A 25,603-nucleotide genomic window follows, 5' to 3' on the forward strand; every position below is an offset into this window, starting at 1 on the left:
GTCTCTGTGGGTAACCGAAAGAGTCTGAGCAGCAACTAATAAGCTGCAGACATTGAAGGTTGAGGCTCTCCTTGGTAATAGAAAGAGCCTGAGCAGCAACTAATAGACTGCATACATTAAAGTTTGAGGCTCTCCTTCGGTAACCGAAAGAGCCTGAGCAGCAACTAATAGACTGCATACATTAAAGGTTGAGGCTCTCCTTCGGTAACCGAAAGAGCCTTAGCAGCAACTTATGTGCTGCAGATACTGAAGGTTGAGGGTCTCTGTGGGTAACAGAAAGAGTCTGAGCAGCAACTAATAAGCTGCAGACATTGAAGGTTGAGGCTCTCCGTGGGTAACAGAAAGAGCCTGAGCACCCACTAATAGACTGCATACATTAAAGGTTGAGGCTCTCCTTGGTAATAGAAAGAGCCTGAGCAGCAACTAGTAAGCTGCAGACATTGAAGGTTGAGGCTCACCCTTGGGTACCAGAAAGAGCCTGAGCAGCAACTAATACGCTTCAGATATTGAAGGTTGAGGCTCTCCTTGGTAATAGAAAGAGCCTGAGCAGCAACTAGTAAGCTGCAGATATTGAAGGTTGAGGCTCTCAATTGGTAACAGAAAGAGCCTGAGCAGCAACTAGTCAGCTGCAGACATTGAAGGTTGAAGCTCACCATGGATATCAGAAAGATACTGAGCAGCAACTAATATGCTGCAGACATTGAAGGTTGAGGGTCTCCGTGGGTAACAGAAAGAGTCTGAGCAGCAACTAATAAGCAGCAGACACTGAAGGTTGAGGCTTTCTGTGGGTAACAGAAAGTGCCTGAGCAGCAATTAATAAGATGCCGACATTGAAGGTTGAGGCTCTCCTTTGGTAATAGAAAGAGACTGAGCAGCAACTTATAAGCTGCAGACATTGAAAAGTTGATGCTCACCATGGGTACCAGAAAGAGCCTGAGCAGCAACTAATAAGGTGCAGACATTGAAGTTTGAGGCGCTCCATCGGTAACAGAAAGTCTGCGCAGCAAACAATAAGCTGCAGACAACTGAAGGTTGAGACTCTCCATTGGTAACAGAAAGAGCGTGAGCAGCAACTAATAAGCTGCAGACATTGAAGGCTGAGACTCTCCGTGGGTAACAGAAAGAGCCTGAGCAGCAACTAATAAGCTGTAGACATTGAAGGTTGAGGCTCTCCGTCGGTAACAGAAAGTCTGAGCAGCAATCAATAAGCTGCAGACACTGAAGGTTGAGGCTCTCCGAGGGTAACAGAAAGAGCCTGAGCAACTAATAAGCTGCAGACATTGAAGGTTGAGGCTCTTCGCCGGTAACAGAAAATCTGAGCAGCAATCAATAAGCTGCAGACACTGAAGGTTGAGGCTTTCCGTGGGTAACAGAAAGAGCCTGAGCAGCAACTAATAAGCTGCAGACATTGGAGGTTGAAGCTCTCCTTCGGTAACAGAAAGTCTGAGCAGCAATCAATAAGCTGCAGACACTGAAGGTTGAGACTCTCCGTTGGTAATAGTAAGAGCCTGAGCAGCAACTAATAAGCTGCAGACATTGAAGGTTGAGGCTCACCGTGGGTACCAGAAAGAGCCTGAGCAGCAACTAGTAAGCTGCATACATTGAAAGCTGAGCTTTTCCATTGGTAACAGAAAGAGCCTGAGCAGCAACTAATAAGCTGCAGACATTAAAAGGTTGAGGCTCTCCGTCGGTAACAGAAAGAGCCTGAGCAGCAACTAATAAGCTGCAGACATTGAAGGTTGAGGATCTCCGTGGGTAACAGAAAGCGCCTGAGCAGCAACTAATAAGCTGCAGACATTGAAGGTTGAGGCTCTCCTTTGGTAATAGCAAGAGTCTAAGCAGCAACTAATAAGCAGCAGATATTGAAGGTTGAGGCTCTCCTTTGGTAATAGAAAGAGCCTGAGCAGCAACTAATAAGCTGCAGACATGGACTGTTGAGGCTCACCGTGGGTACAAGAAAGAGCTTGAGCAGCAAATAACATGCTGCAGACACTGAAGGTCGAATCTCTCCGTAGGTAACAGAAAGAGCCTGAGCAGCAACTAATAAGCTGCAGACATTGAAGGTTGAGGCTCTCCTTTGGTAATAGAAAGAGTCTGAGCAGCAACTAATAAGCAGCAGACATTGAAGGTTGAGGCTCTCCTTTGGTAACAGAAAGAGCCTAAGCAGCAACTAATAGGCTGTAGACACTGAAGGTCGAAGCTCTCCGTAGGTAACAGAAAGAGCCTGAGCAGCAACTAATAAGCTGCAGACATGAAGGCTGAGGCTCTCCATTGGTAACAGAAAGAGTCCAAGCAGCAACTAATAAGCTGCAGACATTGAAGGTTGAGGCTCTCCATTGGTAACAGAAAGAGCCTGAGCAGCAACTAATAGACTGCAGACATTGAAGGTTGATACTCTCCTTCGGTAACAGAAAGAGTCTGAGCAGCAACTAATAAGCTGCAGCACTGAAGGTTGAGGCTCTCCTTTGGTAATAGAAAGAGCTTGAACAGCAACTAATAAGCTGCAGACATTGAAGGTTGAGGCTCTCCTTTGGTAACAGAAAGAGCCTGAACACCACGAATAAGCTGCAGAAATTGAAGGTTGAGGCTCTCCGTGGGTAACAGAAAGTGCCTGAGCAGCAATCAATAAGCTGCAGACATTGAAGGTTGAGGCTCTCCTTTGGTAACAGAAAGAGCCTGAGCAGCAACTAATAAGCTGCAGACATTGAAGGTTGAGGCTCTCCTTTGGTAACAGAAAGAGCCTGAACACCACGAATAAGCTGCAGAAATTGAAGGTTGAGGCTCTCCATTGGTAACAGAAAGAGCCTGAGCAGCAACTAATAAGCTGCAGACATTGAAGGTTGAGGCTCACTGTGGGTACCAGAAAGAGCCGAGCAGCAACTAATAAGCTGTAGACATTGAAGGTTGAGGCTCTCCGTGGGTAACAGAAAGAGCCTGAGTAGCAACTAATAAGCTGCAGACATCGAAGGTTGAGGCTCTACGTCGGTAACAGAAAGTCTGAGCAGCAATCAATAAGCTGCAGACATTGAAGGTTGAGGCTCTCCGTGGGTAACAGAAAGAGCCTGAGCAGCAACTAATAGACTGCATACATTAAAGGTTGAGGCTCTCCTTCGGTAACAGAAAGAGCCTTAGCAGCAACTAATGTGCTGCAGATACTGAAGGTTGAGGGTCTCTGTGGGTAACAGAAAGTCTGAGCAGCAATCAATAAGCTGCAGACATTGAAGGTTGAGGCTCTCCGTGGGTAACAGAAAGAGCCGGGGCAGCAACTAATAGACTGCATACATTAAAGGTTGAGGCTCTCCTTCGGTAACAGAAAGAGCCTTAGCAGCAACTTATGTGCTGCAGATACTGAAGGTTGAGGGTCTCTGTGGGTAACAGAAAGAGTCTGAGCAGCAACTAATAAGCTGCAGACATTAAAGGTTGAGGCTCTCCTTGGTAATAGAAAGAGCCTGAGCAGCAACTAGTAAGCTGCAGACATTGAAGGTTGAGGCTCACCCCTGGGTACCAGAAAGAGCCGGAGCAGCAACTAATACGCTTCAGATATTGAAGGTTGAGGCTCTCCTTGGTAATAGAAAGAGCCTGAGCAGCAACTAGTAAGCTGCAGATTTTGAAGGTTGAGGCTCTCAATTGGTAACAGAAAGAGCCTGAGCAGCAACTAGTAAGCTGCAGACATTGAAGGTTGAAGCTCACCATGGGTATCAGAAAGATACTGAGCAGCAACTAATATGCTGCAGACATTGAAGGTTGAGGGTCTCCGTGGGTAACAGAAAGAGCCTGAGCAGCAACTAATAAGCTGCAGACATTGAAGGTTGAGGCTCTCAATTGGTAACAGAAAGAGCCTGAGCAGCAACTCATAAGCAGCGGACACTGAAGGTTGAGGCTTTCTGTGGGTAACAGAAAGTGCCTGAGCAGCAATTAATAAGATGCAGACATTGAAGGTTGAGGCTCTCCTTTGGTAATAGAAAGAGCCTGAGCAGCAACTTATAAGCTGCAGACATTGAAAAGTTGATGCTCACCATGGGTACCAGAAAGAGCCTGAGCAGCAACTAATAAGGTGCAGACATTGAAGTTTGAGGCGCTCCATCGATAACAGAAAGTCTGAGCAGCAAACAATAAGCTGCAGACACTGAAGGTTGAGACTCTCCATTGGTAACAGAAAGAGCGTGAGCAGCAACTAATAAGCTGCAGACATTGAAGGCTGAGACTCTCCGTGGGTAACAGAAAGAGCCTGAGCAGCAACTAATAAGCTGCAGACATTGAAGGTTGAGGCTCTTCGTCGGTAACAGAAAGTCTGAGCAGCAATCAATAAGCTGCAGACACTGAAGGTTGAGGCTTTCCGTGGGTAACAGAAAGAGCCTGAGCAGCAACTAATAAGCTGCAGTCATTGGAGGTTGAAGCTCTCCTTCGGTAACAGAAAGTCTGAGCAGCAATCAATAAGCTGCAGACACTGAAGGTTGAGACTCTCCGTTTGTAAAAGTAAGAGCCTGAGCAGCAACTAATAAGCTACAGACACTGACGTTTGAGGCTCTCCGTGGGTAACAGAAAGAGCCTGAGCAGCAACTAATAAGCTGCAGACATTGAAGAGTGAGGCTCACTGTGGGTACCAGAAAGAGCCCGAGCAACAACTAATATGCTACAGACACTGAAATTCGAGGCTCTACCTGGGTAACAGAAAGAGCCTGAGCAGCAACTAACAAGCTGCAGACATTGAAGGTTGAGGCTCTCCGTGGGTAACAGAAAGAGCCTAATCAGCAGCTAATAAGCGGCAGGCATTGAAGATCGAAGATCTCAGTAGGTAACAGATAGAACCGGAACAGAAACTAATGAGCTGCAGACACTGAAGGTAGAAACTCTCCATAGGTAACAAAAAGAGCCTGAGCAGAAACTAATGAGCTGCAGACACTGAAGGTCGAAGCTCTCTGTATGTAACAGAAACAGCGTGAGCAACAACTAATAAGCTGCAGACATTGAAGACTGAGGCTCTCCATCAATCAATCAATCAATCAATTGTAAGCGTGCTACTCACCAGTGAGGGTCTCAAGGGGCTGAGGTGGGGTAGTGGCGGGGGGTCCGCCGATCTGTTTTCCCGAAGAGCCAGGTCTTGAGGGTCTTCTTGAAGGTGTTCAGGGAAGGGGCGCGTCTGATGACTGCCAGTAGCTCGTTCCAGGTCTTGGCTGCAATGTGAGAGAAGGATCTTCCGCCTGCTCTGGCTCTGTGGATGCACGGGTTTCGGCCAGTGCGAGGTTGGAAGATCGGAGGTTTCTTTTGGGTACGTGGAAGTTGATTCTGCTGTTGAGGTATTTGGGTCCGTTGTTGTGTAGGCATTTGTAGGCGTGAGTGAGGGTTTTGAAAGTGACTCTTTTCTCCACGGGAAGCCAGTAGAGACTTCATAGGTGTTGGCTGATGTGTTCGTGTCGGGGGATGTGGAGGACAAGTCTGGCGGTGGTGTTCTGTATTGTCTGGAGTTTGTAGTGTAGGGACTTGATGCCGGCATAGAGTGTGTTTCCATAGTCCAGTCTGCTGGTAATGAGTGCGTGGGCGACTGTCTTCCTTGACTCAGGGGGGATCCACTTGAAGGTCTTGCGGAGGATGCGGAGGGTGTTGAAGCAGCTGGAGGTGACGGCGTTGATCTGTCGGTTCATGGTGAGTGATAAGTCTAGTACGATGCCCAGGTTCTTGGCGTGGTCTGAAGGGGTAGGTGGGCTTTTTTTTGATCAAATTTATTTTTATTGGCATCAAGGCAAAACAGTGCATTGTTTGGACATTTGCATGTCACATTACTCCACATGCCCCTTTTGAAAGCCCCAACGTGAGACTCCCTGTCCCCCGGGTCAGAGGCCTTGAGTCCGTGTATGCTGGTGAGGGTAACCCAAAACACTGTGATGCACATTAAAACTCCCAAGCCCAGCCCCCCCTACCATGCCCACCCACTCCCCAACTGGTTCTCCCCCCGTCCAACCAACCCCCCCCTAACCTCCCCTTCCGGTGTGTTCCATTGCGACCATACCATTGGTCTACCTGGGTCTCTTCTTTGTTTTCTTTTCTTTATCGCCTTGCGGTTTGTGAAACTCATCCACCAGTCTGAGCACTTTAAGGTATTTTGGGCACGTCAGTTCATGGAATTCATTGGTAAGCAGCGCGATCAAAGGGGACCATATCTCCCTGAAGGTGTCAGAAGTTTGTGTAAGAGAGGCCTGTATGGCTTCATCCCCATGATAAACCATAGTTTGTGGAGCCATCCCGTGTGTGAGGGTTTACGTGTGTTGCCCCATAATGAGAGGATGTGTTGTGTCGCCGCTCCCATTACCAGCCCCATTTGCTTCCCCGAATCGACTTGAGAGGGAAGGTCAGTTTGTTAGGCAGGCCCAGGATCGTGTATGCGGGGAAGCGGGGGATTTCTGTTTCAAAGTATAAGTCTATGTCCCGCAGTACCTCCTCCCAATACTCCTGCACCTCCGGACATTCCCACAGTAGGTGAATCATGGTCCCCGTGTGTCCGCACCCCCTCCAACACTTAGGGTCCCTGCTAGGATTACTCTGGTGCAACCTTTCTGGGGTCAGGTGCCAGTAGCAGGCCACCTTGATCGCGGCTTCCTTACTGGCCACATTACGAGCCGTGTGATGCGCCCTATAAAAGATATCTTGCCATTCTTTGTCTGAGAGCGCCCTCCCCAGTTCTCTCTCCCAGCGTTTCTGACCTGCTGACCTAGTCTGTGACGCAGGTGGAGTCAATAGTTTATACAATTCAGTAATCGCCCGTGTATCCTCAGATTTGGTTAGAAGCCACTTCTCAAAGGGGGTAAGGAAGCGGCCTACGTGCGGGAGAGTGTCTTTGTGAGTGAGCCAGTGTCGTAATTGAAAGTATTGGAAATTATGCGGGCGATCCACCTCGTACCCATTCTTAACCGCGTCTAGCGTCATAAAGCCCTGCAAGTCATATAAGTGTCCAGCCGAACGACACTCCGATTGTCGCCACTGAGGGAAGGAGCCTGGGACCATCCCCGGAGGGAACGCTGGGTTGTCAAACAGGGGCGTCATCGGTGACGTAAAAGATGTAAGATCTCTGTTCGTTGCCACCGCGTCCCACACCTGTAGGAGCGTTTTGGTAATGGGGTATCGCCTCATGTATGCCGGTCTATCGCGACGTGCCAGGAATGAGATTCTCCACAGTGGCATTCCCGCCATCGCCCTGTCCTGAAACAGCCATCTTTTCTCTGAAGTCGGTCTGGACCACTCTAAGAGATATCGCAACTGGGCTGCTTGAAAATAGCGGTGCAAGTCGGGGACCCCCAACCCTCCTTCGGCATGCACCCGCGTGATGAGATTGCGCCGCATTCTAGGACGTTTACCGGCCCAGACATACTGCTGAATGACGTCCTGCAATTTCTTAATCATGCCTATCGGGGGGTGACCGGTATAGTCTGAAACAGATAAAGCACCCTTGGCAGCAGAGACATCTTGACGGCGGCCACCCGGCCCAGCCAGGACAGTGGTTGCTGTCGCCATCGAAGGATATCCCCCTTGATGCGCGTGAGGAGTTTGTTGTAGTTAAGTTCTACCGTTTGGGCTGTTGCGGGTGTCAGGTCTATCCCTAACTAAGGCAGCTCCAGCCTCTCAGATAGCCCTCCCATCTGGAGCGAGCCTCTGTTGATCTGGCGAGCATTGCTCCCTAGCGGGAGGATCACAGATTTCTGGACATTCATTATAAAGCCCAATACCTTCCCGAACCGCTCCATTTTCTCCAAGATTGCCGGGATCGAGCCCCTTGGGTCCTCCACGGCGACCGGAATGTCATCCGCGTATAGGCTGATGGTTTGCTATTCGTCCCCGAAGGTGATGCCCTTGATGGCTTGATTGTCTCGCACCCATTGGGCGAACGGCTCTATGTAGAGGGCGAATAACGGGCATCCCTGCCTCGTGCCTCGGCGGATATCTAGTGGCCTGGAGCTTGTCCCGTTAACCTTGATCGTCGCCTGAGGCGTCGCTTAGCAGCTCGCCACCCAGGCCCTAAATCTCTCCCCGAGACCGAATCTTGACAGTGTCCTATCTAGGTGGATCCAATCCACTCTGTCAAACGCTTTGTCAGCGTCGACAGATAGTAGGGCTGCGTCTGTAGCATTGAAGTGTGCTTTATCAATTACGTGCATCAGGCGCTTGGTGTTATCTGTGCACTGACGGGAGGGTATAAAACCCGCCTGGTCGAGTTCAATTATGCCTGGGAGACAGGGCCTGAGTCTTGCTGCCTGGATCCCGGTGAAGAGCTTCAAGTCGATGTTAAGGAGCGAGATGGGCCGATATGCTGCACAGTGAGAGGCGTCCTTACCAGGTTTCGGGAGGACTAGAATGTCCGCCTCGAGCATTTCACGGGGGATCGAGCCTGGGCCCTGGAAGGAGTTAAAAAGTTTCGTCAACACGGGGGCCAAGAGGTGACAAAAAGATTTATAAAAGCCCGCAGAGAACCCGTCTGGGCCCGGCGCCTTAAGCCGTGTGAGGCGAGCGATGGCTGAGATCACCTCCTCCAGACGTATGGGGGCATCTAATGCCCCGGCATTCGAGTCGTTGAGCGCAGTTACATTGGCTTCATCTAGATAGTCCACCCCAGCCTTCTCATCTAAGGCCGGATCAGCTTCGTATAGCTTGGCATAAAATGCCCTGAAAGCCTCAGCGATACGCTCATCCTCGTAGTGCTCACTACCGCCCTCCTCGCGGATGACCTGGATTCTAGACAGGACCGTTCTTGCTTTGAGTTTACTGGCCAGCAGGCGTCCTGTCCTATCCCCTCCCACATAGTATGTATGTCTAAGGCGGAGCGCTGCATATTCCGCCCTGTCTAAGTCCAGGCTCGCAAGTTGCGCCCTGGCCGCTTTCAATTTGCGCCAGATTCTGGGGGCCCCTGTTCGGCAGTGCACTCTCTCCAGCTCTAACACCTGTGCTGCCAGGTCCTGCCCTCGTTCCCTCCGTTCCTTGTTGTCTGCGGCCGAGATCGCCATCAATTCTCCTCTGACGACTGCTTTTCGCGCCCCCCACACCGCCGACATGGCTACCTCCCCTGTGTCGTTCCTGCTTAAATAATCTGTGATGTTTTGTGAGAGTTGCTGTGTGACCCCCTTACGTGTGAGCAATCTCTCGCGGAGTCGCCATTTACCTTTGTGTGAGTGTATGCGCGGGACCTGCAGATGGAGCATTATCGCATCATGATCGGAAAGGGCCGCCGGGGTAACCTCAATATCCTGTAGCATGGGGGCCATATCTGAGGAACTGAGAAAGTGGTCTATTCTGGCGTATGTACGATGTACATGTGAGTAAAAGGTGTAGCCTGGGGCTGTGCTATGTATCTCCCTACATGCGTCCAGAAATCCTCTGCTGGTGAGCCAGCACTTCCCCTCAGTAGAGAGAGCACTGGAGTCACCGAACCTTTGCCCCGACCTGTCCGCCACATTGTCCATAACCACGTTCAAGTCCCCACCAATCAGAGTGTATCTGGAGTCTGTGCCAGAATCTCTGATAATGCCCCTGTAATAAATTACTCTTGTTTAGCGTTGGGGCATAGATAGACCCCACAGTGAGTGCCACGTTGCCAATGTAAACAGTATGTGCCAGTAGTCTGCCTTTGATTTCTGCCACTTTGTCCCCCACCCGGCCCTTGAAATGTCTAGCGAAGAGGATGGCCACCCCTGCTTTCTTCTCCATCGTAGATGAGTAAAACTGATTCGGAAAAGCCCATGACTTCATACGGTGCCAGTCCTTGGCTAGCAAGTGCGTCTCCTGCAGGAGGCAGATCGCCACCCCTGAGTTCTCCAAGTACGAGAGCACCGCTCGTCTCTTGATTGGATTATTGAGGCCCTTAACATTTAGGGTTAGCACCTGAATAGCCTCAGTAGCCATGTGAAAGATTTGACCCTACCCTGCTTTTGCCGTGCCCCTGACTGGAGCTCCTCCGAGCTCTCTTACCAACTGCAGTAGTGAAGCAAACACACCGGAGCCCCCCAGCAGTCCCAGGAACCCCAACATCAACCCCCCACTGAAGTACCCGTACCCCCTCTCCCTTCCCTTCCCCGCCCTCCCCTCCCCCAACTGTGAATCCCCAACTGAAGAACATTGTCCCAGGCCTATCCAATGTCTAATCAGGCCTGTGGTGAGGTTTCGATTGAAGGGAACTTGTGGCGGTGGCGGCCCGAGGCCCCCCGTCCTTCCCCCCCCCCCAACGTGGATCTATGGCAATGCATGCACAATCTCCCGCATGTATCTCATCAAGAGTCAGCACCTGTGTCTTTGGAGACTTCTTGAATCGCCGCCGCGTGTTCCTGTGCCATTGTCTCTGGATCCGGTTTGAGTCCTTTCTTGGCGGTGCGCCTGCGCCTCACGCGCTGCCAGCCCTTCTTAGAGGTGTGTTGCGATTTCGACTGTGATTGCGATAGTTCGACTTCACCATCCGAGTCATCACCGTCCATAGGGATGCCCAGCAGGGTGCAAGTGTCCCGAAGGGACTTCATTTGTTGAAGCGATCCATTCCACTTGAAAATAAGTCGGAACGGGTGACCCCAAGAGTAAGGGACCCTGTTATCCCTCAGGAAGGTGGTGGCCACTTTAAACGCGCGCCGCTTCTGTAGGGTGATTGCGGATAAGTCTTGAAAAAGCTCTACTGTGTGTCCCCGGAAGCGGATGGGTTGCGCCTGGCGCGCTGCTTTCAAGATGCGTTCTTTAAGGGGGTAATCGGGTAGGAAAGCTAGGATATCTGGGGGGGAGCAAAAGCCCTGCACGTAAGGCCCACTCTATGGGCCGTGTCAATTCGAATCTCGAAGTCCTCTTTTTCCTGCATTATGCCCCGAAAAAGATCTTGTAGATAGCGGGTAATGTCCTCCCCCTCTGCTTTGGAAGGTACATTACGAACCCGGATGTTGTTGCATCTTGAACGGTTTTCAAGGTCCTCCGTATGTGCTTGTGGGTCTGTTGGTTGGTCGTGGAGCCTGATAATTTCCTGCCGCAGGATGTCCACCTCTTCGCTCCTGGCTAGCCCGGTCGTCTCTGCCGCCTCAACTCTTTCTTCCAGTTCGTCCAAGTCACGGCGGAGCTCTTTATATCCTCCCACCATTTCCTGCTTAAAAGTTTGAAAGTCGTCCCTAAGGGAGGTAAAGAGGGCTTCCATGAATGATTTTGTGATTGGGGCCTCACCTTCTGCCCGGTCTTTCTCCTTGGGATGCGCCATTTGTGTCGGTTTGTCTGGGCTCTTCTCCCCTTTTTGCGTTCCCTTGTTCAGCAGTTCCGGAATGGTGCGTCCCCCTCTGCGATTTGACTGCTAACCGTGTGCCCCTTCACGTGGTGTTTGGATCCCCAGCTAATGCTCTGATCTGTGACGGCCCCTGCCAGTAGCCCCTCGACCCCGTTGGCTGAAGATGTGTGCCTGTAGGGTGCTTCACCCTTTCTGCGGCCATGCGGCCGTGCGGGAAGGACCGTGGTCGCTTTCCCGACTGGGCGGGGGGCCCAAACAACCCTGGTCTCCTGACGCGGGCTGGCCTCTTGTTGGGGCCCCGGGGATGTTCCGGAGTACCTGTCTGAGGGCCTTACCCAAGGGCCCAAGCCGGCTCGTGCCCGTCTTTCTCCCTCTCACTGGTGGGGCTTATGCGCGGTCCCTTAGGACCCGGGCCAGGGCCCTCTTAGTGCTCCTTGCGCCCTCTGTGCTTCCTCTCGGTGCTGAGCCCGCTGCATTGTGGCTCTAGTCTCGTCTGGGACCCTGCCCGTCCCTCGCCGGGGACCCGATAAGCTGCCCCCGAAGTCAAGTCACCTCCTCTCCCCCACTCCTCACCTCTATTGACCGGATCGCCGGTCCTCCACTCCGGGCGGTCTGATTTCCGCCGTGCAGGCCCTAGCCGGGGCCTCGGGCTGCGCCTCCAGCAGCCTTTCTCAGCACATCACTGTGGGGACCGCTCCGCCGCTGAGTCGGGGCCCAAGGCAATCCGGCCTGTCACTCACTGCTCCCCACACGCAGGCCGGGGCAGCTGGGCAAGCTCGTAGCGTGGGTATCTTTTGCAGCTAATTCCTTCCACCCCGGTCCCCTGTTGAGAGCTCTACCGGCCTTCCCAGCCGTCCGGAATGTCCGCTGTGGCCGCCTCGCAGAACCCCCTGGAGCTTGCCCTGTGTGGTGCGATCTCACCGGGGGCACGGAATCACGTCCCCCAGGGTCCGCGGGCTCAGTTCCCGCTTCTTTTGCTGCTCGCCCCTGGCGGCGGCGTCGCGGACCTCACTCCGCGTGTGGAGCACCACCTCCGGTGAAGGCCCGAGCTACGACCTCGCGTAGCGCTCCGTGCCGCACTCCACGGCCCCTCACTGCGCTGGATGTTTCGCCGCCCGTTGGGAGGTCTGAGCCAATGTGGTGCCACTCCGCTCACTCTGCTATTCTGCCAGGTCGGCGATCGCACGGCCCGCTCACTGTGGCCGATGCACCTCTGGCGCCAACTCCGATCACCCAGGCGCCCGGTGAAACAGGCCGTGGAGGCCGCTGCTGCCGCTCCGACCCTCGTCCCCAGCCGCTGGTTGTAGCACTACCGCCTGGCTTCCCAGGCGTCTCCCGGGGGTCTCGACTGGACGCCCCCCTGTGTTCTCGTCTCTTTTGGTGCTTAATGAGGCAGGAGAGCTAGTTTGGCCCTACGGTTGGGGGTTCAGGAAGAGGAGCCACCGAAATTCGCGTCCTCTCAGGCCGCCATCTTAGCCACGCCCCGGTAGGTGGGCTTTTGAGGTCGTCGGCCATCATGAGCTGTCCCATGCAGAAGGGGTGGTACCGAGGACGAGGACTTCTGTCTTCTCAGCGTTAAGCTTCAGGCAGCTGTTCGTCATCCAGATTGCGACGTCTTGCATTCCTTCCTCGAAGTTGAGTTTGGCAGTGGTGGGGTCTTTGGTGAGGGAGAGGATGAGCTGGGTGTCATCGGCGTAGAATATGATGTTGAGGCCTTGTTGTCGGACGAGGGCTGCGAGGGGGGCCATGTAGATGTTGAAGAGGGTGGGGCTCAGTGATGAACCATGTGGGATTCCGCAGGTGATTTTCGTGGAGTCAGAGAGGAAGGTTGGGAGCGTGATGCTTTGGCTTCTTCCGGTGAGGAATGATTGGATCCATTCCAGTGTTGTTCCTTGTATGCCTGCGTCGTGTAGTCTGGTGACTAGTGTGCGGTGAGAGACGGTGTTGAAGGCCGCTGATAGGTTGGGTAGGATGAATCGTGTCAGTTTCCTGTTGACTGTTTTCTCTGCAACTTTGGCTGCGAAGGGGAGGAGCGAGATGGGTCGATAGTTCTTGAGGTCGGTGGGGGTCACCTGTGGGCTTCTTGAGCAAGGGTCTGACTTCTGCATGCTTCCAGTCGTCTGGGAAGGTGCCTGATTTGAAGGTGGTGTTGATGGTGACATTGTACTTCAGGTGCGATGGCGGCAGCGGTCAGTGGTAGATATGAGGATGGTAGGGGTCGGTGGGGGCACCCCGAGTGGATGCTTTTCATGGTCGAGGTGTTGTCTTCGCCCATGATCGTTGTCCAGTTGGAGATAATGGGCTGGCAGGTGTTTCCAGAGGGCTGTCTGTGGCGCCTGGTAGATCGTCAATGCGGTCGTAGAGATTTTTGATCTTGAAGTGGAAATAGGTTCCAAGCTTGTCGCAGAGGTCTTGGGATGGGGTGATGTCTGTGGCTTCGCTGCGTGGGTTGGTGAATTCTTGAATGACACTGAAAAGTTCCTTGGAGTTGGTGGATTTGGCCAGGATTTTATTGTGGATGAAGTTCCTCATTGTGGCTCTGATCTGGTTGTGGTAGTCCGTCATGGTGTCGCGTCCTTGCATGTGGTGTGGTTTTCGTCTGTCTTGGTGTTTCTCCAGGCATCTGCAGGTGCGTCTGGCTTCTTGGAGAGTGGTGGTGAACCAAGCGGCTTTCCTGGCGCGTTGTCTGTCGGGGTTGCGTAGCGGGGCAAGCTCCTCTGCGCAGGTGGAGATCCAGGTGTGGAGTTTCTCTGGCTGGGTCGTTTGTTTCAGGTGCAGAGGTGTGGTTGTCTTGGGTGAGAGTGGAGTTAAGTTCCATCGTCAGTAACCTTGCTCCAGTTCCTTCGTGGTGGACGTGGGGCTGGTTTGGGTGCCTTGGGTTTGTTGATGGCAAAGTGTACGCAGTGGTGGTTGGTCCATGGCGGCTGCGTTGTGTGGCTGAATTGGATGCGGTTTCCTGCCGTAAAGTTGGGGTTGAGGGTGTGTCCTGCTCTGTGGGTCAGTCTGTTGACGAGTTGTTCAAGTCCGATGCTGGCGAGGTTGTCATGAAGGATTGTGGAGGTGGGGTCGCTGGGGTTGTCGAGGTGGAAGTTCAGGTCTCCAATGAGTATGTACTTTGTTGAGGCACTGGCGTGGGGTACGATGAAGTCGATGATGGTGGTGACAAAAGGTGTTCGGGGCCCGGGGGTGTCTGTAGACGAGGGTTCCTTGGAGTGTGGCTTTTGGAGTGGTCTGGATCTGGAAGTGCAGGTGTTCGGCGGAGGGAAAGGTTTCGCTGAAGGTGGTAAGGTGGAGGGTGCTCTTGTGGGCGATGGCGATGCCCTCTCCTGGGTGGTTGGGGCGGTCTTTCCTCTGGAACTTGTATCCATCTCGGATGGCGGTGCTGATGTTGGGGGGGGAGGGGCTGCAGGGGTATCAGCGGCGAAAGGAACAGGCAGGCATGAGAAAATAAAATCAGTGGTGGAATTAGATCAAGATACAGATGGGCACAATAGGGAAAATAATTAAGAAAGAAAATGGCTGAGAAAGGTTACGATGGTTGCAGGCAGTCTGGTCCCAGTTGGAGCAGGCAGCAGCCTCAAACCTCCTATGGAGGAGGTCGGGGTCTGGAGGCAAGAGACGGCACAGCAGAGCTGCAGGGAGAGAGTGGACCTAGACCAAGGGTCGGAGGTCTTACTCCATTGGTAACAGAAGGAGCCTGAGCAGCAACTAATAAGCCGCAGTCATTGAAGTTTGAGGAACTCCATTGGTAACAGAAGGAGCCTGAGCAGCAACTAATAAGCTTCAGACATTGAAGGTTTAGGCTCTCCATTGGTAACAGATAGAGCATAAGCTGCAGACACTGAAGGTTGAGGCTCTCCATTGGTAACAGAAAGAGCCTGAGCAGCAGCTGCTTGGCCCACAACCGGATATCCAACAAGAGCGGTAAAGATAGTATTGAAGAACAATGGCTACTCTTCAGCCTTTCCATCTTGAGCTTATGCAGCACACTGAGTATGGATCATAGCACCAGACAATCTAGGAGAGAAAGCCATCTTTTAAGGGAGACCTAGCATGGAAGTAGTGATCTCACCATTCACCGAGCAGGGTGCACCAAGCTTCTATGGATTGATGCTGAATCCCTCAGAATCCAGTGCCCAATCACCAAAAACCAGGTACTGACAGGACAGATGTTCTGCAGTCAGGTGATAAAAGCTGTAGATCACAAACATTTCATTATTTCAAGCAGGCAGGCTATAACATGCCAGAAGCAGCCAAGAAAAGGGTTACCAGAGGAATACTGGCAAAAATGCTAATGCCAGGGTAGAGGCCATAAACAAGACGTCCCATCCAAATACCATACCTGCAAGAGAAAACAATTCCTGATTGTGGGAGAACCACTGCCTGGGAGGGAATGTCAATAGTAATACCTGCACAGGGACTTCTGTAAAATATTGCAAATCCTTTTCCACTCTGACTGCAGGCAATCCTGAACAGCTGGGCGGGAGAGAACAGGATGAAAAGATTATAACCTTTATCTCAAATGGAGGCTGTGCCAATGCTTCTGGACTGATTTATTCAGCCACTATGGGTTTAGAGTGGTGGATTCACAGATGTGGTTGTTGAACCTCAGGAGGAACATAACACGCCTTCTCCGGGCTGTCACTAGCTAGGGCACACCTGGGTTAGTTGTCACTAGTCTGGCATATCTAGGTTAGAATGGGCTAGAAACTCCAATGGAAGGCCAGTGGGAGGCGAATCTTGAATAACGTTGTAATCTCAACCAGGAAAATACCCCTGAAGAGGCCTCGGTCTTTTGTGTAGAGCATGGACTTTCTAGAAGAAACGCGTTACTTACCTGTAACAGCAGTTATCCAGTATTGGTGTCTTTCATAGATTCACATTCCTGAATCATTCCCCGTCGTCGAGACGGGAGCCTCCGGTACATAGAAAAGTAATGTCCTAATAGACATACATAGAGAAAATAGGCCTAAGGGCCTCACCTTAGTAGCCTATCCTTGTCCTTGTGTAAAAAGGACCAAACTCTTAAGAGCCAGCCAATCAGCTATGACCTCCCTCTAGAACCTTCCTGACAGGAGCCTCAGTCCCTCAGATTTTCGTACGCACCAAGCTAGGTAGGCGTAATACAGTTAGAGAGAGATGTGAGTCCTTCCAGGGGGGGCGGGAGGGTTGCATGTGAATCTATGAAAGACACCAATACTGGATAACTGCTGTTACAGGTAAGTAACGCGTTTCTTATTCAGTATTAGGGGTGTCTTTCATAGATTCACATGCCTGAATCAGAGTAGTTAGCAATACATTATGCACATTTTTGATTTAATCATGCTACACAGTCATTTTAGGTAATACACATATTACCATAAGACTTTGAAACAATAGCATATATCAATATATCATAAAGACAAGAGATGTGCATACCAGGATGGCGGGATGTTGGAAGGCTCACCTCACTGGAATAGATGGCGAAGCACTGCCTGGCCCACTGCTGCATCCTTCAGAAGTTCAGCATCTAGGCAGTAGTGTCTGGAGAAGGTGTGCGGTGACTTCCACGTCGCCGCTCTGCATATGTCCAAAATCGGCACTCCAGCGAACAGCGCTGCTGATGTGGACATCGCTCTGGTGGAATGCGCCTTAACATTAGCATTCAAAGGCCGTCCGGCCCTGTCATGGCAGAATGCTATCGCTGAGGAGATCCACCTTGAGATGCTCTGTTTCGTTAGAGGCATACCCATCCTTGGCCTACTGTAGGCCACAAAGAGCTGTGATGACTTCCTGAAAGCCTTTGTTTTGTCTATGTAAAACTTTAGACACCTTTTGAGGTCCAAGGAGTGCAGCGTCCTTTCTGCTGCGGTGGTAGGGTTTGCAAAGAAAGAACGTAGAACCATCGGTTCATTGAGGTGAAAGTATGAAGGCACTTTTGGTATGAACTTAGGATTTGTCCTCAGCACCACCCTGTCCTGTTTGAACTGCATGAAGGGTTCCTGAATGGATAGAGCCTGTAGCTCGCTTACTCTCCTGGCAGATGTTAGAGCGAACAGCAGAGCCGTCTTCCATGAGATGTACTTGATGGATGCTCGATGAATGGGCTCAAAAGGGTGCTTCATGAGTTGGTTGAGGACTAAATTGAGTTATCATGTCGGAGGGACCCTTCTAGGTCTTGGGAAGGATCTATATAGTCCCTTTAGGAACTGCTTGATAAGCCTATTAGACCAAAGAGACGGTCCTTTGAAAGTCCTGGTGAATCGTGAGATGGCCGCCAGATGCACCTTTATGGATGCATGCGCCAGTCCTGACTGTGCCAAATGCAGTAGATATGGCAATATCTGTTTGGTGTGATATGGAGTGGTCTCAGGCCTTTCTCTGAACACCATATGCAGAATCGTTTCCATTTCAGAGAGTATGTTTTGTTGGTACTGTCCGCTCTTGCTTTTGCCAGCACGTCCCTGCATTCCTGCGGGATGTTCAAACTACAGAACTCTCTGTGCTCAGGAGCCAGGCCGATAACCTGAGCGATTGCAGGTTCGGGTGTTGTACCTGCCTGTTGGACATTGTCAGCAGGTTCAGGTGCTGCTTCAGACGAATCTGTGTCCTGATGGAGAGGCGATGAAGATCCGAGAACCAGTGCTGCCTCGGCTAGAACGGGGCAATTAGGATCAGGGTACAAGGCTCCGCCTTCATCTTCCTGAGGACCCTGGGAATCATTGGGAATGGTGGAAAATCGTACGCAAATACGCTGAACCAACCGATGGAAAAAGCATTTCCGAGTGACCCTGGTTGGGGACGCCAGCTTGCGTAGTTTGGGCATTTGGCGTTCTCCTTGGTGGCAAACAGGTCGATTCCTGGGACTCCCCATTCTGAGAATATGTGATCCAGTGTACTTTTGTCGAGCTCCCACTCGTGGGAGAGGGATTTTTGTCCGCAATGGTGTTGTCCTTGCCCGGGACATAGTCCGCCCTTAGCGTGATCCCATGGAGTACAAGCCAGTTCCAGACCTTTTGCGATTCGCGTGATAGAGTGAGCGAACGCGTTCCTCCCTGTTTGTTGAGATAGTGCATCGTCGTGGTGTTGTCCGTTCTGACAAGCACCTGGGAGTTCTGGATGCGTGGTAAAAAGGCTTGTAGTGCCAGATACACAGCCCTCAGTTCCAGAAGATTTATATGGAGTTGCTTCTCCTGATTTGTCCATTTGCCGCTTATCTGAAGGTCCTGGAGGACAGCTCCCCAGCCTTCCAGGGAGGCATCCGTGGTGATCACCAGAGGTGTTGCTGGAAGTAGGAATGGCAGTCCTATAGACAGATTCTTGTGATTCCTCCACCAGTCCAGACTCTTGGATATTTGTGGAGTTATCTTCACCATGTCCTCGAAGGAACCTGTACTCTTTGTCCATTGGTTTGTGAGGGCTTCTTGCAATGGGCGCATCCTGAGTCTGCAGTGAGGGATGAGGAGTATACAAGAAGACATCATTCCTAGGAGTGATTTGTAGGTTCGAACTTTTAGGGACTTCCTTGATGCCACAGTCGTGGCCAGAGATATTATTTTGTTTGTCCTCTCCTTTGAAGGGAATACCCTTGCGCATTCCGTGGTTCAAGGTTGCCCCGAGGAAGGTGATGATTCTTATAGGGGTCATGCAGGATTTGTCGAGATTGAAAGTTAATCCTAGCTGCTGAAAAAGATTGATGCAGGCGTTGGAGGATTCGGTCACACCTGCAGCTGAAGGTGCCTTTACCAGCCAGTCGTCGAGGTAGGGGAAGACTTGGTGACCCATTTGACGCAGGAAAGCTGCCACAGGTGCAAGGCACTTTGAGGCCAAATGGTAGGACCTTGAATTGGTAATGCTGTCATGCCACTTCGAATCTCAGGAATTTTCTGTGACACTTGAGGATCGGGATGTGGTAGTAGGCATCTTGGAGATCCAAAGATGTCATAAAGTCTCCTTTTTCCAGTGTGCCTAGTATTTCTTGGATCGTCACCATCCTGAACGACTGACTTTTCCGGAAAGAGTTGAGAGCCCTGAGGTCTAGAATGGGCCTCAATTTTTTCTCCTTGCGTATAAGAAAGAAGCGGGAATAGAATCCTTTCCCTCTTAGAGACGATGGAACTCGTTCGATTGCTCCTTTCTTCAGCATCGCAGATATTTCCTGGAGTAGCAGGCGTAGATGTTTGTGTGGCAGTCTGCGGGGAGGTGTTGCAGGTGGGATGGTGGTGAATTCCAGGGAATGGCCGAATCTTATTAATTGAAGTACCCACCGATCTTTGGTGATGAGATGCCAATTGTTTAGGAAATGGGTCAATTTTCCTCCAATCTTTAATGAGAGATATAGTTGCTGGACTGGCTGGAGTAATTGGTCACTGGTGGCCGCCAGTGCCCCTCTTCTGGTTTTTGACCCTGAAGTTTGACCTTCCATAAGAAGGCTGACGACCTTGTTGCTGCTTCTGTTGGTACTGGGATTTATTCTGGTAGGAATACGAGGACCTATTTTGATAGGATCCTCTGTAGGAGGACTGTCCCCTAGATTTGTTGCCTCGAAAGGACTGGTTCCGTGCCTGTAAAGTACTAAGTGCTCTAGCAGTATCAGTGTCTTTCTTTATCGTTTGGAGCGCCTCGTCAATCTTGTCACCAAAAAGGTGTTGGCCGTCGAAGGGCATGTCCAGCACTTTCGTCTGCACCTCCTGTCTGAACGACGTTGCCTTAAGCCATCCTTGACGGCGCAGAACTGCTGCCCCAGCTAGTTGTCGAAAGCCAGTCATGGCTGCATCTATGGCACAATCAATGATTTCAGCTGCCGAGGTTTGACCCTCCGTAAGCAGTGCCTTGACTTCCCCCTGAACTGTGTCTGGCAGTTCCGTTAAATATGGGACTATATCTTCCCAGAGCTGGCGGTTATAACGCCCCAACAGAGCTATGGAGTTGGCCACTTTGATGGTCATGGCCGATGTTGTTGTAAACCGTTTACCGATTGTGTCCAACTTCCTGCCTTCCTTGTCCAGGGGGGCTGACAGAGGAGAGGAAGGGTTGCGAGAGTTCTTTTGGGCCGCCTGGGTTACGACCGAATCCGGTTTCGGGTGCCCATTTAGGCAAGCTGCCGCTGTATTTGGGGCCTTGTATTTTTTATCCAGACGCGGAACAACCGCAGGTACAGAGGCTGGCGTCAGCATCAGTTTCTTTCCCTGGTCCCAGAGAAATTCTATTATTGGGATAGACTTCGTTGTTTTCTGTGTTTGCTCCTTGAAGTCATGTAAGAAGCACTCAGTCTCAGTCGATTCCATCACCATATGAAATTGCTTTGCCGCCCTTTCCACTATTTTATGGAAACCGCCAATATCCACTGGTGGTGAATCTGCCTGGCGTGGTTGGGGTGAAGCTGAGGAAGATGCTACATACTCTTCCTCCTCTTTGTGGTCTGACTGGATTTCCTGGACTTCTCCCTCTTCCAGTTCCTCTTCTTCTTCCTCATCTGATGACACTATCACCTGAGGTAGGACTTTCTCATGGCGGACTTGAGTAACTGGTTGTGTCTGTTTTGGGGCTGCCGCTGGAGTATTTGTAGCAGGCGTCGGGCCCCCTGTCTCAGTTGCCGGTGATTCCGGGAAACGTTGTTTGTAGTCCTGGATAAGGTATTTAAGGTCATTAACAATAGAAGCGGGAAGGCATACCATCGGGGTGACCTCCGTGCGAACATGAGCTTGGACAGAGTGTTCATGGTAGCTCATTTCCTCCTGTTCCTCGTCCGTGCTCTGATATTTTACATGAAGGTCTGAAATGGAAGTAGCTTGATCCAGGAGTTCTTCTTCTTCAGATTCTTCACTCTGGAAAATTTCTGAAGGCAAATGAGTTTGCACTTTACTTGGAGACGTTGTTTCCGGTGTAATCTGCTGCTTGGCTAGTTTGCCAGATGCAGAACCTGTTGCAGGAGCCCCTGCCGTCGTTGCTGGTGTCGTCGACGGTGGCAGGGTCAGAGACGACATTTCTACCAGCTTGGGATTTCTTCCACAGCTCAGAAATGGCCAAAGTCGATGACGAATCCCCCGTCGACGGTGTCCTCGTCGACGGTAAGGCCTCCGTCGACGGTGCCTCCGTAGACGACGTTTTCATCGTCGAAGACGCCTTCATCGACGATGCGCTCGTCGACGATGCGCTCGTCGACGCTTCATTCCTCGTCGACGGTGATCTCGTCGTCGACGCCTTCGTCGTCAACATGATCGTCGACGGTGGGCTCTTCATCGACGACGCCGTCGACGGGACAATCTTCGTCGTCGACGAGGTTTTCGACGTCGACGACGATTTCAGTAGGATTATAGATGGAATAGGTTTACCTGCTGACGACGATGAAGGAGTTGTCGTCGTCGATGGGCAAACCGACGACGCTGTCGTCGACACAGTCGTCGTCGCTGTGGTAACTCTTTTTTGCGCTGAGGAGGATGTCGCAAGTTTGCTGGACGACTGTGTAGGCTTCTTAAAAGTCTGGTAGTCCTTAGCAGACACTGAAGATTTCGTTGATCTTGCCTCTGAAGACTTCTTTTGTGCCTTCATAGGAGGAGTGTCTGAGGGGCCAGGGGAAGTTACCCTTGGCCTCTTCAGGGAGACTTCTGAGGTCATTGAAATGCTCCCCCATGAAGATTCCACATTCTCCCTCTCCTTGAGCCTGTCAAGCCAGATGGGCAGGCGACCTTCTCTGTCTCTCAAGGTCTTGTTGGGGAAAGACCTACATATTTTACAGTCTTTAGGGACGTATTCTGGATAAAGGCAATATAAGCATAGGGCATGCTTATCCTCCACATGTAGCCTTTTCTTCCCACATGAAGAGCAGGCCCTGAAAAGGGCTTTCTTCTGGGATTCAGACATGTCAGAATTTAGAAGAAATAAATCACTTACTACAGTGATAAGAGGTTTGAAGTAATCCTTGTCGAGATGTAGAAGAAGTCACTTTTAAAAGTGAACAAGTTGTTTTCTGAAGAGATCCTGAGGAGAACTCAGGCTGGAGACTCCCTAGCACAACGTGCGGTAGAAAATCTGAGGGACTGAGGCTCCTGCCAGGAAGGTTCTAGAGGGAGGTCATAGCTGATTGGCTGGCTCTAAGAGTTTGGTCCTTTTTACATAAGGACAAGGATAGGCTACTAAGACGAGGCCCTTAGGCCTATTTTCTCTATGTATGTCTTTAGGACATTACTTTTCTATGTACCGGAGGCTCCCGTCTCGACGACGGGGAATGATTCAGGCATGTGAATCTATGAAAGACACCCCTAATACTGGATAATGTTTACAAATGCAATATTCACACAATATGCGTCTACACCTAACAATAACGTGCATTATACTCTCAGTGAGTCTGGGGAGAATGGCTTCTAGTTATAGTTCTTCTTGGGCAAAGAGATTAGGGAGGCTCTTGCCCGAGAAGTCAGGCAAATGGTGCTTCACGGACTCAACATGTGGTACGGTACTAGACTACGGTCAGCTGGTTCGGGAATGGAGAGGGAACACACAGATAAATGAGTCTGCTGTCCCAGGAGTTCTTACGTGATATCCGACTAGGCTGAGGGCTGTCTAAGGAGGCCGGTCTGGTCTACCCTTCTGCCTGGCCTAGCAGTCTTCAGATAGCCCCCCTAGTCAGTCTCCTAACACTTGAGGTTCTTGTGGGGGAAAGGAAAAGCAAAAAGGTCATCTGTTGAAACAGACTAAGTTTATTTACTCTCTTTGATATCAAGCTGATCTTTTCAAACCTCCTCCTCGATTGATCTGAAGTCCTCTATCGGTGATGGGGATTCATCATCCAGTGGATTTTTGGAGACTAACAGCAGCTTCTTCAACCTCCTTATATTAGGAACTGACCAAGCCTGAGCATCGGGCGGACTCCACTGTTGTGGTCCTGTGATCAGTTAGGTGTGGCGAGGACCTTCAGAGCCATGAGATCGCGAGAAGAGAGCAATAATCTGATATGCCTTTGTTAAGAATAGGTACTATTAAGCGCCTAAGAAGAGAATGTTTTCAAACGCTGTCTGGTGCTTTCTGACCTGGGTTTCTGTCGAAGGAAGTGCAGGATTCCTCAAGCATTCTTTTTAGCAGACCTTAAGTCCAATGGGAGAACCCCTGTGGAGAGGATTTAATCATTTTGCAGCAATAAAACACTTCTGTGGAGAAAACAATTTATGGTGGACACATGTACCAACAGAGCTCAATGTAACAGAGTTCCTTTGGAAACAGATGGGGAAGGGCTGCAATTCCTACTCTGCTCTTCCCTAGGATTCAAGACTGTTGTCAAGTTACTAAACTATAGATCAGTTAGACTGTTTTTGGAAATGGTGATGCTGTGTAGGAACTTAATATCTAGTGAGCAGGCACTAGCTTAATGTTACCTCAACTTGTATGTCTTGCATCTTATGCTAAAGAAGTGGTTTGGGCAAAGCCATTGGCCAGGCCTACTGAAAGGGCGTGCTGACTGGCAAGAACATGGGCTTCCATCTTAAGAGTGGCTTGAAGAGCCACCACAGGCTACATGTCGGTTCCTTTTCTGGATGATACGATGCAAGGTGCTGCCACACTGGTAGAGGTTGACGCAAACTCACCTAAGTTATGCCAAAGCTTTGCAAACAGGCTGACAACAAAAGCAGGGACCCAGCACCTTCAAGTCAACAACAAAGTGCCCCTTGGTGGATCATATAAGCTCTCAACATACCTGTATAATTTTTTCCTGCACATTAGATACTGTAAATCCATATAATCTGCTTTGTTCCAAGAAGATGGATGAGAGAATCCTCCGGTCCAGCTGGAAGGCGATCTCTCCTACCACTCTCTGGCAGCGCTGAAGCTGTTTGGGGTCTGAAAAGACAAGAATGCAGGGTGAGAGCTCCCATCCTCCTGGTCAAGCCGTTAACCCGACACCATGTTAAATTTACTCATACACAGTGGGGTCACCCACTGAGAAGCGAACACAGACATCCAGAGAGACCAACACAGGAATGATGTAGGGTGTTAATTCCATATCCATGGAGTTAACAATGCTATGGTTTTATTAACCCCAGAGATGAGGAATTAACAGGGATTCTGGATTGAATCTCCTGAGGAATGAAGAATTACCTGGGCAATCAAGAATTAAGGGCCTGATTCTGCTGGTAATTCCTCATTATCCCCTACAACTTTACCAAATGTCCCAGAGAATGTCGCAAGTAAGGGTTGACCTCACCGTGGCCAAGGTCCGCTGCTCCACTGGATACTATGGACCCCTCATCATGAGCACCTTAGTGGTACCTTTTGTCGCTCTTAGGTCTGGCTCGCCAGAGCAACGGTCAAGCGGTCAGTAAGTGCTATTGTTACCAACTGTTTACAATATAGCGCGGGCCGTGGCTGCCCAGAGGAGTGTTGTACCTCGTGCTGTTGGCTGTTTTGAGTATCATTCTGCCTCCTGTGGAGTCTTTGCATTGCAAAGCAGAAGGGTTCATTTTACATCTCAAAAGTCAGCTGAGTCATCACACATTACATTCTTTAAAGCCATCTTAGTTTTTTCAATACAACAGGATTTTTCAAAAATATTACATATACTATATATTAAATACATGTTATTCCACCAGTCCCGGATGAGACTGGATACTTAGATTTGATGAAGCCCTGAATACATCATTTGGTTATTATTATCAAGTCTCAAACAATGTGTCGGCTGGCTACAACATTCTCTGCGAGAAAAACTTGTGAATAAAAAATTGGTTGGAGGGACTATGAAGACTTTCTGGTGACCTATTTAAAAGTGCTTATTTGTGGAGCATTTGATTGGCAGCCGTTCCCCTTTACTAGTTGGACACTTCGCAGTGATTTGGATAGGAGTGTGCTGACACTACTATGGCTACCAAATTGTTCATTACTTTAAATATGAATGGTTTTCCACTGTGGTTATTAACCCTCTGTATGCAGCTTTGATTCTAGAATGACCATTCTTGCATAGTATTCACTGTGGTAATTACCCTCTATATGCGGCTTTCATTCTAGACTGGTGCTTCATGCTCAGCCTTTATTGTGGGTATTTACCCTCTGTATGGAGCCTCCATTTTAGACTGCTATGATTACTTTGGGTAATCCCCATTACTCTTAGTCCTACTCGTACTCATCCTCGACCCAGTCATCACACATGAGGTATTCCACAAGACAGGAAACAAAACAGGAAACGCTTTTTAGACTCCACCCACCCTCGGCCTGGTGGTCGAGGACGAGGGACGTGTAGAGGTAATGGTCCTTCATGCACAGCATTCCCTGTGGTTATTTACCCTCCATGCTACTTCGATTGTAGCATGCACAGTAAACACTGTGGGTATTTACCCACCATGCTGCTTCTATTCTACACTGGCTCTTCATGCTCCGTATTCACTGTGGTTATTTACCCTCTGTGTG

At 50.4% G+C, this 25,603-nt stretch overlaps 1 protein-coding gene across 1 annotated transcript in view; it reads right to left on the minus strand.

Annotated features, from left to right (window-relative positions):
• LOC147725067 (speriolin-like protein) overlaps positions 1-25,603 on the minus strand; it is a 69,908-nt gene that overhangs the window by 8,423 nt on the left and 35,882 nt on the right. The window contains exon 3 of the mRNA XM_086967101.1: positions 23,901-24,043. Coding sequence (XP_086823227.1) covers positions 23,901-24,043 — 143 coding nt within the window. The remainder of the gene's footprint in view (positions 1-23,900; positions 24,044-25,603) is intronic.

Source organism: Lissotriton vulgaris, chromosome 4_1, assembly GCF_964263255.1.
Source record: "Lissotriton vulgaris chromosome 4_1, aLisVul1.2, whole genome shotgun sequence".
NCBI lineage: Eukaryota > Metazoa > Chordata > Amphibia > Caudata > Salamandridae > Lissotriton > Lissotriton vulgaris.